This window comes from Carassius carassius, chromosome 44 (assembly GCF_963082965.1).
Source record: "Carassius carassius chromosome 44, fCarCar2.1, whole genome shotgun sequence".
Classification (NCBI taxonomy): Eukaryota; Metazoa; Chordata; class Actinopteri; order Cypriniformes; family Cyprinidae; genus Carassius; species Carassius carassius.
Genome location: NC_081798.1, coordinates 17,892,014 through 17,904,638, shown reverse-complemented (window position 1 = coordinate 17,904,638; position 12,625 = coordinate 17,892,014). Strand labels below are relative to the sequence as shown.

General features: G+C 36.4%; 1 protein-coding gene across 9 annotated transcripts in view; it reads right to left on the bottom strand.

Annotated features, from left to right (window-relative positions):
- Window positions 1–12,625, bottom strand: part of LOC132126593 (calmodulin-binding transcription activator 1-like) — a 315,141-nt gene that overhangs the window by 103,678 nt on the left and 198,838 nt on the right. For all 9 annotated transcript variants that reach the window (XM_059537948.1, XM_059537954.1, XM_059537946.1 and 6 more), the window contains one exon: window positions 9,898–10,033. In XM_059537948.1, the coding sequence (XP_059393931.1) occupies window positions 9,898–10,033 (136 nt within the window). The remainder of the gene's footprint in view (window positions 1–9,897; window positions 10,034–12,625) is intronic.

Sequence of the window (12,625 nt, the reverse complement as noted above, 5' to 3'; positions counted from 1 at the left end):
TCATGTAGAGCGCTCTGAAACTGTATTGAACCTGCAATTTGGACCTTCAACCTGTTGAAAAATCCTGGAATGTTTCCCTCAAAAATATTAACTTCTTTTCAACTGCAGAAAGAAAGAAATGAACATAATGGATGACATAGGGGTGAGTAAGTTATCAGGAAATTTTTATTGTGGAAATAAACTAATCCTTTAACAGTTGTTTTTTGTTCCGAAAGATGATGACTAATATGCGGCTGAGTACTAATTAATGACTGAATTTTCGTGGATTATCCCTCTAAGTCATCTGGTATTAAATGACTATTCGACTTTTCAAATTTTTATTGCCGATTATGTCAATAATGTTGACTAATCATTTCAGCCCTACCTATCAGGATAAAAAGTCCAGTTTTACATTCACACTGAATAATTCTTTTGAACAGTACAGCAAGCCATATTAATATTTATTATTATTAGCTACAACACTTTTTCTCTAGACTAGGGATTTATTTTAATGTGTATTGCGACACAGATATAAATGACATGAAACGCTAAATGTATTTTTTTTTCCTGAAAAATCTGGCTGTTTTTAATTGACAGACAATAAAGTCTGAGTCCACCTGAGTCTGTCTGAGCCCAAAATTCATTCATAATTGCAGAGTCAGAGTCCAAGTACCCCAACTTTATTAACAGCTAAAGTGCTGTGCAGAGGTGGGTAGTAACATTTACATTTACTTCGTTACATTTACTTGAGTAATTTTTTTGGGGTAACTAATACTTTTTGGAGTATATTTAAAGATGGGTACTTTATACTCTTACTTGAGTAAATTTTTAGGGAAAAACCTGTACTTTTACTTCGTTACTGTGGGCGACGCTCCTCTCGTTACTTTATCTTAATGCAATAAATGTTATAAATGCTTCAGTTTATTCCAAACGCACCGTCTACTTTTCTCTGGACAATGAGCGATGCCCATTCGCGAATGATTCATTCTTTTGAGTCAATTCTGTTCAAAGGCTTGATCAAACCAATTGGCAAACGAGTGAATTGGTTCATGAATCAGTTTGAATGAGTCGTTCAGTTCCCTGCCGCGCGCTGAGCGTCTGAAGTGGTTCACTCTGAGTTGTAACGTTTAAGAACAGAAAGAGCGTTGAAAACGTGGCTATGGAACTGCACTGAATTGAAAGCAAATCTGCAAAGGCTATTATTTGCTAGCGATGGAGATCCTTATTAGATGAACACCGCGTGTGCTGTCTACTGTTTAACAGGTAATAACCTGGGCTACATTCGATAACAGTACACGATACCACTGTGACATTAGTTTGTTGTACGTGTGTGGCTTATAACAGAGGGGAGTCAAGTTGAATTGAGTTCAAGTTCTTCCTTCACTCGCTCACTGACTGAATACCTCTTTCTGGCGAATTCTCTCGTCAGAAACAACAAAGTGCAGATGTGTGTACGAATCTTTAATTAAGATATTGATTTCACAGTGTTAACAGTTTCAGTGATTTTAATGGGAGTTTCTGAGAGTGACTGAAATCTAGACTGTCAGTGAAAATTATCTTTAATAATGTAAATGTTATTTGCTCTCTTTCTGAACAATGAAAGATTAGTAGCAATATTTATATCACATTAACTTTCAATGTTAAATTCACATTTAATATAAAGTCAGTCATATTAAAAATATGTTAAGGCATGACACCTATATCTGTTACTTAAGTAAACAGACAAGGTTTTATAATAAATTACATAAATTGGAGTAGAGGCTGATGAAATATATACATTTATACATGCACACATACATTACATACATTTTATCTATATATCTAAATAAAAATAGGCTCAGTATATATGACCCAAAGTAACTAGTAACTAACTACTTGAGTAGATTTTTTATCCGATACTCTTTTACTCTTACTCAAGTAACTATTCAAGACTAGTACTTTTACTTTTACTTGAGTAAATATTTCTAGAAGTACTTTTACTTTTACTTGAGTACAGTTTTTGGGTACTCTACCCACCTCTGGTGCTGTGTTAGACACAAAGTCTCTCGAGAACTACTGACATTTAACTGAAACCAAGAGCTACATCTCTTCTTACACAAGCGATTTTATCTTTAAAATGAAACATGGCAGTGTTTGTGAATTCATTATATCTGTGCAATCACAGAAACCCCTTTCACAATTAAACAATTTAGGTTTAAGTGGCACAGAAACATTCCTCCAAATTAGTGTCTGCTTGTAGCCCAATCAAAAAAAGTTTATACAGAATTTTAATGTGTTTATGGCGGCGCTGCTCTAACACCAAGATGTGAAGTAGCACATTAGCCTGAGCTGATACCGACTGTTATAATTTGGGGAAAATGGTTCCTCTTTTCAAGAAACTTTGGCTCCCTGAGCTGGGTGAGATTAGCTTTGACAAATGTTCAATATGCTGTTTCATGTCCACAAAAAGCATATGAAAGTCAGCGAGACAGAGTTAGCGAGCAATGGAACTCAATGACAAACACAAGTTGACAGCTTCCAGCACAATTGGCAGCCAGATTTCTTTTTTTCCAGAATTCCCAGAAGCTCTAGCAATAATCCATACGCTTTTATTTTTCTGCTCTATACCTCACAAGCTCTCTCGCTGTTCTCCTCATAGGCTCCCCCACGATTGTCTTATTCATTCACAAAGTTTCTTTTTGGATTTCTGCCTTTATTTCTTCTCCAGCCTCCACACCAGGGACTCTGGGTTCGATACACCTACCTGCTGTGACTTCCACATTCATTTGAGCGGATGGTGAGGACGTGGAGGAGGGGTGTGGAGAGAATCAGTAAGAGGAGAGATCAGTACTATCACAACCACAGCTGCTGATTCCCATCACTCGAACCTGGACAAAGGCTTCTGCTGGATTGTGGCTGGTCTAGTTCTGGCCTCTGAGTCAACAACCACATAACAACTACCAAGAACATCTTAGAAACTGGATAGCAAAACTCTGGCAACCACGCAGAACACCATATAAACTGCATAGCAACAAACAAGAACATTTTACAAACTCCAAAGCAACGCCCTGGCAACCACTCAGAACACTATAACAACTGAATAGCAACAACCAATGACATCTTACAAACTGCATAGAAACACTCTGGCAACCAACTCAACTACTGGTGAACACTATAACAATTGCATAGTAACTACCAAGAACATCTTAGAAACTCACTTATTTTTATTATGATTGACGACACATCCATGATGGCAGATGCATCAACTTCGCTGGATAGATCGAATGTGACATCTACCTATTTATATCTATCCTCAGAAAACCGTATTAACTACACAACAATCACTCTTAGCATGTTTGAAACCACACTGCAACACAGTTAGACTCTCTCATTTACCTTAAAGCTATTTTTGACTATATTAAAGCATCATGGAGAAGTCGTAACAGTGACCAAACAGCTTGACTTCTATGTATTTTGTTTTCTGAAGATGAATAATAGTTATAGGACTTGCTGGGAAATACTACTTATTTAGTTTGTTTATGAGGCGCCAGACTAAACCACATTTCCAATCATTTCGTTATAGCCACATATAAATGATAAAATACAGATAAAGCATCAATTACACACCTAATGTACTGTATTTTGTTGTATTAGAGCTAAAAAGCTTCCTGTTGTTGTTGGAAAGGGAATAAAAGAAGTGATTCCAACCAAAATCACTTGAAGCTACATCACAGCATAATTACAACTTCTGAACTTGTAAGTAGGAACTTCCCGGGGGGACGGGAGTCTGGGAGGTTTTAGTTCATGAATGCATTTAGTAGATTTTGGCTTTAGGAAATGCTGGCAAAACACTGTGCATGTGGATGAAATGTGTTTAAATCACGGGTTTGCCAGTGAATACATCTTGTTTAGACGCAATATACTGTATAGCAAAGTACCGTATTTTTCGGACTATAAGTCACACCTGAGTATAAGTCACATCAGGCGAAAAATATGTCATGATGAGGAAAAAAACATATATAAGTCGCACTGGACTATAAGTCGCATTTATTTAGAGCCAAGAACTAAGAGAAAACATTACCGTCTCCAGCCGCGAGAGAGCGCTCTATGCTGCTCAGTGTAGACACAGGAGCACTGAGCAGCATAGAGCACCCTCTCGCGGCTGTAGACGGTAATGTTTTCTCTTGGTTCATGTCTCTTAGTTCATTTCTCTTGGTTCATGTCAAATTAATTTTGATAAATAAGTCGCACCTGACTATAAGTCGCAGGACCAGCCAAACTATGAAAAAAAGTGCGACTTATAGTCCAGAAAATACGGTAATACAGTTGCGTTATAAACCACAATTTCGCAAAAATATTTAAGCAGCACAACTGTTTTCAACATTGACAATAATAATCATGTATCTTGAATAGCAAATCACCATATAAGAATGATTTCTGAAGGATCATGTGATGCTGAAGACTGGAGTTACGATGGTGAAAATTCAGCTTTGCATCACAGGAATAAATTCATTTAACATTGTATTCAAATTGAAAACAGTTACTTTAAATTGTAATAATATTTCACAATATAACCATTTTTACTTGTATTTTTGATCAAATAAATGCAGCCTTGGTGAGCAAAAAAAAAAAAAAAATTTAAATGTTACTTTAAAAAACAACAACTTTTGAACAGTAAATATGCTTTTTTTTTTTAATTAAAGATGTTTATCAAGTATTCGAGCATAAATATGACAACACCTTCTAGATGAAGATATCCATTACAGATTTTCCCAGTTACATAGGTGTGCTTACTAGGTGTTCATACTAGATCGGTTCTCTCTGTCCCCCCTACTGGCATGGAGGTCAAAAAAAGACATAAGATGTGCCAGTTCCACTGGCTGTTTCTTGATCAGTCTCCCTCCCTTAATCAAGCAGCATTAGCCTGTATGTTTCTCCACCTCTCTCTAGGCATTAGCAGCCATTCTAATAGCCTTGATTTATTCCTGTTGGTTTAATCTGCGAGTCTCCAGGCAAACGGAACAACTCACACGAAGGATGCGCATCTGTTACGTCTTCGGGTGGGGGTGTATGTGTGTGTCTACACTCAACAGATGTGCGTGTACATTCAATCATAATGCATACAACAGAGGCTTTATTTGCTAGATGACTTGGGCTGGTGGAATTAGTTTCCATGACGGTATGCGCGCTATGTCACACGTGTCTCACGAAGCCTGTCAAAACAAGACAAACTAAACTAAACTAAATAATAGGCTTAAATATCACAACTGATGACAAAAAAAAGCAAATGGCACAGAGCAAATCGGATTAAACAGAGCTACGGGTACAACAGTTTGAAATATTATAAATATTCCACGAGACTGTGAAACTAAAATATTCCTTGCCACTACAAAATAATCAAGTAAGTTCCTCACTGCTAAAATAAATATAAAAAGGATCATTATGGTTTTTATACCGATATTATTTTCATTATAAATGTATATCATATTTTTAAATGTGGAAAGTTCTCATTAGATTTCAAATATTGTAACTGTATTATTGTAAAACTATGCCTCTGAAGAAAATAAGCACAAATTAAAATGAGAAAATAAATAGACTTATGCCTATGTTTTCGGCATAAATTAATTGCAGAACAACATACAGTATAGTTGTAATATATAATTTAACAATTTTGTATAATTTAAATACACAATTATATAACGTATGTGATTGTGTATACATATATATATATAACAATATAAAAAACAATTTCTTATTTTCTTTCTTTTGAATTTTGAAAATAAATATGACCTGGCCATGACAGGTTTAGTGAGATCTGGTGATCACATTAAAGTGCTCTATAGATCCCCACACTCGCTTTGTTTGCTCTGATAAAAACTAAGCCATTTACCAGCATCCATTGGAGTCCCTGGTTACCTACACACACACACACACACACACACACACAAGATCACATCCCCACTGACTTCATTCCCAGCTCCATGATCTTAGTTTCCTTTAATAGTGAAACTACCTAACTACTGCAATTATCCTCTCTGTCGCTGTGACTACCGCTCCCATGGCTACTGCCACCATCGCTAGGTAACCAGGGACTCCAATGGATGCTGGTAAATGGCTTAGTTTTTATCAGAGCAAACAGAGCGAGTGTGGGGATCTATAGAGCACTTTAATGTGTTTGGTGTCCAGACGGCAGGAATGGCTTATAATGGAGAACTCAGGAGCAGGTTTGGGGTTGATTTCTGTCCCTTTATAAGCACTCTGGTTCCCGCCATTCAAGGTCCTACTGTCTATTGTGAGTTTGCAGTCTTAATTAAATGTGAGAAGATAAAAAGACATAAAGACAACTAATGAAAGAAAGACTGAATGCATGAATCTATTTGACTGATTCATTAAAAGAAAAGCTCATACAGGGCTATTAATTTGTTTGTATAAACCAATTGAATTTGCTGACTTTTTCCATGTTTAAGTGCTGTAATTTATTTTGGACAGTTTAAGTGCAAAAAGACAGGAAAGAGAACTTTGTTTAGTGCTCACATGCCATGTGACAGCCGCTTTCTGTGTGCGTGCTTCGAATGTGTATATCAGAATTGTAAATAAATATGGTTTAAAATGCATGATCTCAGCACAATAGTCATGATAATTAAAGCCAGAAAGATGTTTTTAGCAGAGTATCTGAGATATGAACTGTAAAGGCACAGCCCAATTCTGGAAAAGGGGGTGGGGAGCAGCAGCAAATTTGCATTTAAAGATATGCACACACACAAAAAAAAAAAAACCTTCCAGTGTTTCTGCTTCCACTCAAAATAGGCATATTCTGAATGATCCAAAAATTATATTTGGATATTTTTAGCTGAAACTGCAAAGACACATTCTGGGGACACCTGAGTCTTATATTACATCTTATAAAAAGAGGCATAATAGGTGTCCTTTAATAAATCAGAGAATCTTTTGATAATAAGAGTAATTTGTTTGTTGCTCATCCGCATGTAGTCTTAATAAAAAACATGCTGTTTAACTTAAGGAAAGAAAGAGGTTGTCAAATTTTTTTCCAATAAAACCTTGACTAAAACAATGAGGAAATATGCTACAGATTTAATATTTCCCATTAATAATCTGCAGAGATGTCCTCCAGAGCTTTTTCATTTGAATTCTCTCTCTCTCTCTCTCTCTCTCTCTCTCTCTCTCTCTCTCTCTCTCTCTCTCTCTCTCTCTTTCAAGCCTTTGAGTATTTATGTCATTGTGCCAAAATCCCCTCAGTGGACAAATGTGTGTTTCCTCTTGTTTCATAGAGCCAAAATAAAACACATTTGAATCTGATTTAAGTCCTAATGTAAGCTAATGTATCCTACTTCACTTGATTGGATTGAGAAATAAGAAATGTGCTCATTAGTTGAACAAACAAACGGCCTGAAATATCTACCAATGCTGATATAAAATTAAATTCAGATTTCCAAAGGGCCGAATCTCTAGGAATAGTTCTAGAGTAGGATTTAACATCCTAATATGTAATTATATGACAAACAAACCAGAAAACAAACCAAAAGACTCGCCACGGTTGCCCTTTTAGCCCAGTGCAGGTGAAACGATCATCAGTCAGAATGCCTTTGTTCATTCAGACCTACCGTCCCTCCAGACAGAAACATCTTGTATGACTATAGATTCAACATCAGCTGTCCACCCATTTTCTACACTGTTTTCAACATGTCAAACAAATTTGGAGGAATGATCCGCATTGAAAAATGCCCCTGGAGATGTTCTATAGTGGAGTCCGCCATCGGCACCACACATAATGCGTTTCACAGATGGACAAATACACATTTCATGCCTGTCATATTTCCTCAGTTTGTGTTGTACTAAATGGTAGAATTGTGTTATACAAGCATTACATCTGCTGGAAATTACATTCACTTAAAAGATCTTTCTGTCTTCATTTACTTATTTCCGTAAATGTTTGAGCTGACGTGAGGTTATTTTCTTACTGTTCTTTTCCAAACAACAAAAACATACACTGAGAAGATTAGGCACCACTGAAGCACCCCATACAACTTATTTTGATCTGCTTATTATAGAGCAATTTGTTTGAACAAACATTCAAATATATGACGATTTAGAAGCTTTTGACTATTTTGCATTTCAGTGCCTCTTGTTGACTGACTCAAAAGAACCAGCCCGTAAGAGTCATTTGTTTGTACAAACAGGTGAACAATTGACTCCTATGAACTGGTTCTGTTAATGAATCAGTGAATCATTTTGACGGCTTCATTAAAAAGAACCAGCTCGTATTTAATTTGTATTTTAGAAGCATTATATCTGCCCGGAAATTAAATTTTTAAAGTACTAGTCACTACTAAAATTATCATTATGTCGTTCCAAACATTTAGAAAGGTGCTGCTCTGTGCGATACAACTAAAGTATATAGTGACCAAGGGCATTTGACGCTCAAAAAATGGACCTTAAAAGTAACTGATACAACTTTTTTTCGAATTACTCATTGAAAGAACTAACAACAGCCATTTGTTTGTATAAGCATTCAAACAAGGGACTCATATGAGCTGAAACCTTCAGTGAATCACTGAACCATTTTGACGTTTTTATTAAAAGCAAACGACTCTTGTGAGCCGGTTCAATTCATGCTTCTCTGATCAATACAAAAAAAGTATAAAGTGACCATGGGCATTCAAGCTCCAAAACAGACAAAATAAGTACCAAAAAGAACTCCATACTTTTTTGAATTATTATTTTAAAGAACCAACTCATTAGAGCAATTTGTTTGTATGAGCATTTAAACAAATGACTCTTGTCAGCCGTTTCTACTAATGATTCAGTGACTCCTGTTGCCAGTTCCAAATTCCAAAGGGATTGTTGATTTAAAATGATAGTTCTGTCATGTTTACTCACCCTTAACAATAAACGAGCTCTCTTCAATACTACAAAAGGCATTTAGGCTCCACAAAAGTAGTCCATACAACTGCTGTATAGAGACTCTTTTAATGTCATCTGCACATATTCAAGCTTGGCATGTTAAAACAAACATCATATCTGAATATACTGAATATCATAATCAGTTGAGAAAATGTTAAAAGACTCAAAATATAACAAACGTCGGACATGAACAAGATTTATGATCCTTTAATGCTACTCTTTTTGTTGTTGTTGTCATTTTTGACTTTGACAGCCCCATTTGCTATATTAACATCAGCAGTATAGAAAAAAAAAAAAACACGCAGGTTGGACATTATGATTTGTGTTTCATAGAGGAAATAGTAGCCACAAGGGTTTGGAATGACATAATTGCTAATAAACAGTGACTGAACTGTAATCTTTGCATAATCTAACCCTGTAAAGGCTACACATGCCAGCAATGTATTACGCTAAATATTGTCTCTGTCTTCAACTGTCCTCATAAAGCTCAGTTAGATCAAGGCACACGGCTCAGGTGAACGACTCGATAGGTAGAGCATCAGAGGATACCGGCGAGGCCTGCACTCATCCATGAGTTCGTTCTATCATGCCGCTAAATCGCCAATGTGCTGACATTTCTCTTCATTAGAGGCAGTGAGCAGGAACGCAGGGACCGGAGACATGCTTCATTACGGTTCTTCATTTAAAGGGGCCACGCCTGAGCTGACACATTAGAGTCATCCGCACAGGGACGCAAGGGGGGTTCATTTCTTAGAAAGGTCATGTGCAATGGACATACACTCACAAACACATTCTAGCTTATACAAGTTAACGTGATGAAAGCACCATCAAAGGATTTGTGAAAAAACAGACACCAGTTTTCTCCTCAATTTAGGTTCAGGAACAATCACTGTACTTCCAATCAGTCTGATGACACTAAAGCCAGATGCACACAAAAACCTCATGGTTTGACAGTCTGTGAGGTTTTCTGGAGAGATGGTGATAGTATCATGTTACTAATAGCAAACAGCCTCTCACCTCGACTCCCTGCACTTTAAGCTTCATGTGATCCTCCCGCGTGGTTTTCCCATCTTTCCTCTTCTTCCAGCAGTAGCCATCCTTTCTGTACTTCACCTTCTTCCTGTTGTAGAGGATCATAGACCCATTTTGCGGCCTGAGACAGAGAAAAAGGGAGAGTTTAGATGGATTTGTTTTAGCACACACACACACACACACAAAACACAAAACACATACTATAATAGTAGTGATTTTTTTGTTTTTTTGTTAAACTAATAAGGTGAAATATACGGGAGAGTAAAACTAAAAAATGAAACATAATACAAATATAAAAGAAATATATAAAGAACTGACTGATTTCAAAGATGGCTCTTTAACTACACAGTATTAACTAAAAAAAATTATATATAAATATATATATATATATATATATATATATATGAAAAACAGAACTGGGAATGAAATTAAAACAAAAAAATATATATATTTATATATATTTATCTATAACCCTTTATTCTGCATTTATATATAATTAAAAGGCAAAGAATTAAATTAAATTAAAATACACTATTTTATTAAAAAAAGTTGATTCTTTAAGCATATATATATATATATATATATATATATATATATATATATACACAAAAAAAACCACCACTTTCTCCCTCTAGTTATTGGCACAGAATATTTTACAGCATAGAGCATTCAGAGTAAACCAACCTACCAATTTATAAACTCATGAGTGCAGAAAGAATTTCCCCCCAAATAATTCATAATTCCAGTAATAATAAAACACTTTAACACACCAATGACTCGAGACTCTATCGCTCAGAGCTGATGTGAGGAACCTACAGCTCATTATTATCATAACCATACCGTAGACGGAGTAAAACACGTTAGCTTGACGGAGTGCCTTCAAGACCGCAGCAGCAGCAGGATTAATATCACATTGAGGCCCTTTATGTGGCCCGTCCATTCCTATTTATACTGGAGGTTTATTGCCAGCTCTGCATTTGTAGAGAATTCTTCTCTGCCTACTTCTTGGTTTGACACACAAACAATCGGTCTTGGGACTGTATTTAATGGGAATTGGTTCGATGACTGTTTATAGGTTCTGTCATGTGCATTGGCTGGTTGTGCTCATTTTTCACCGGTGACGACCGATGCCATGGGAATGTTTCCTGGGTGCCGTTTGCAAAAACAAATGTGGAAAGCAGAAGTGCCCTGCCAGCACATGCCATGCCGTGTAGCCTCAGAAACCATCAGAAAAAAAATTGTTTTTTCTTAGTTAGTTTGGGACTCATTTACACTTTTTATTCATAAAATCAGAACGGGGACGAGATAGCTGAATAAGTCAGAATTCACACTGCATTTTCAAGGACTAAGATTTAAAAAAATATGGAGCATGAATAATGATAATAATAATAATAATACATATTTTGGCTATTGCTACAAATATACCTGTGCTACTGAAGACAGGTTTTGTGCTCCAGGGTCAAACACACACACACACGCACGCACGCACACACGCACGCACGCACGCACACACACACAAATAAATTAATAATTAAACAATGACCAAGACTCAACATATAAAAACATATGTATGTAATTAAACATTATATAATTTCCTGTTTTTCCCTGTATTCATTAAGCTATTTAGATTTTGTTTTTTCTTTTGTTGTGAAATATGATGGGAGAATTGTTCCAATAGACTCCCTCACACAGTGAGTGATTATAATTTCTCTCGGCAGTGGAAACTCAAAAAATATGTTTTCCCATTAAGACACAGGTGAGCATTTTGTATCGAACACTTCTCAGAATGCTTAATATTTTAACAGGACTATTTATCGTCAGTGTGTTCAAGCCATTTGCTCGGCTTCTTTTCCTCGGGACCTTTGGGTGAGCCATTTTCTTTTTTAATTGAAGACAGTTTGTTCTAGGAAAAAATTAAGCACTTCAGCAGGGGAATGTGAGGTGGGCCCAGAGCACATTTCCGAAAAGCAGCCGGAACAAGAGCTCTGTTCTGTGTCCTCTTTCTCTCTCCTTCTCTGTGTACTTAGGCGATCCAATTAATCTTATCAGAATTATACATATTTATACATGGAGAGCAGGGCAAAAGGAAAGCTAACCCTTCTGTTATCACACTCGGATGACAGGACGCTTCTTCTGTTTCAGCGACTTAATGTACCAGACAGAAATGGAAAATATGGGCAGGGAAGAAATGTTCTTAAAAGGATGTGAGTTGGTAATACTGTCTTATTCAAAGGACGGCATATGTTTGATTAAACACAGGCAGTCGATATGACCGTGTAGGACTTCAGCAGGGCTTTAGATATCTGTATAATGAATAATAAATGGGATTGTAATGCTTTAGAATGTATTCATAATTCATAAAATCTGTAGTAGTCGCACTTGAGTGCTGACGTGTTTTAGAAGGATATTATAATGCAATCAGGGAATAACTTTGCGGGCCACCCTAATTCACAGCAGTTGTATTTTTTTAAAGGCACCAATTATAATACAATATCAAAGGGCGAAATTGCACAGCTGCATGTTCTGGCAACATGTTCGATTTTCCTCTAGCAACCTGGGAAATGTTCAGGAGAGTTAGAAAGTGTCTTCTCGCCACAGCTTTCTAAATTATTCATTTTATTCTGCTCATTTTACACATAAATAAAGCGCCTGTGCTGTGGTTGTGTGTGAGCTTTCTGTTAAAACCTTGTTTATACTTGAAAGACACTATGGA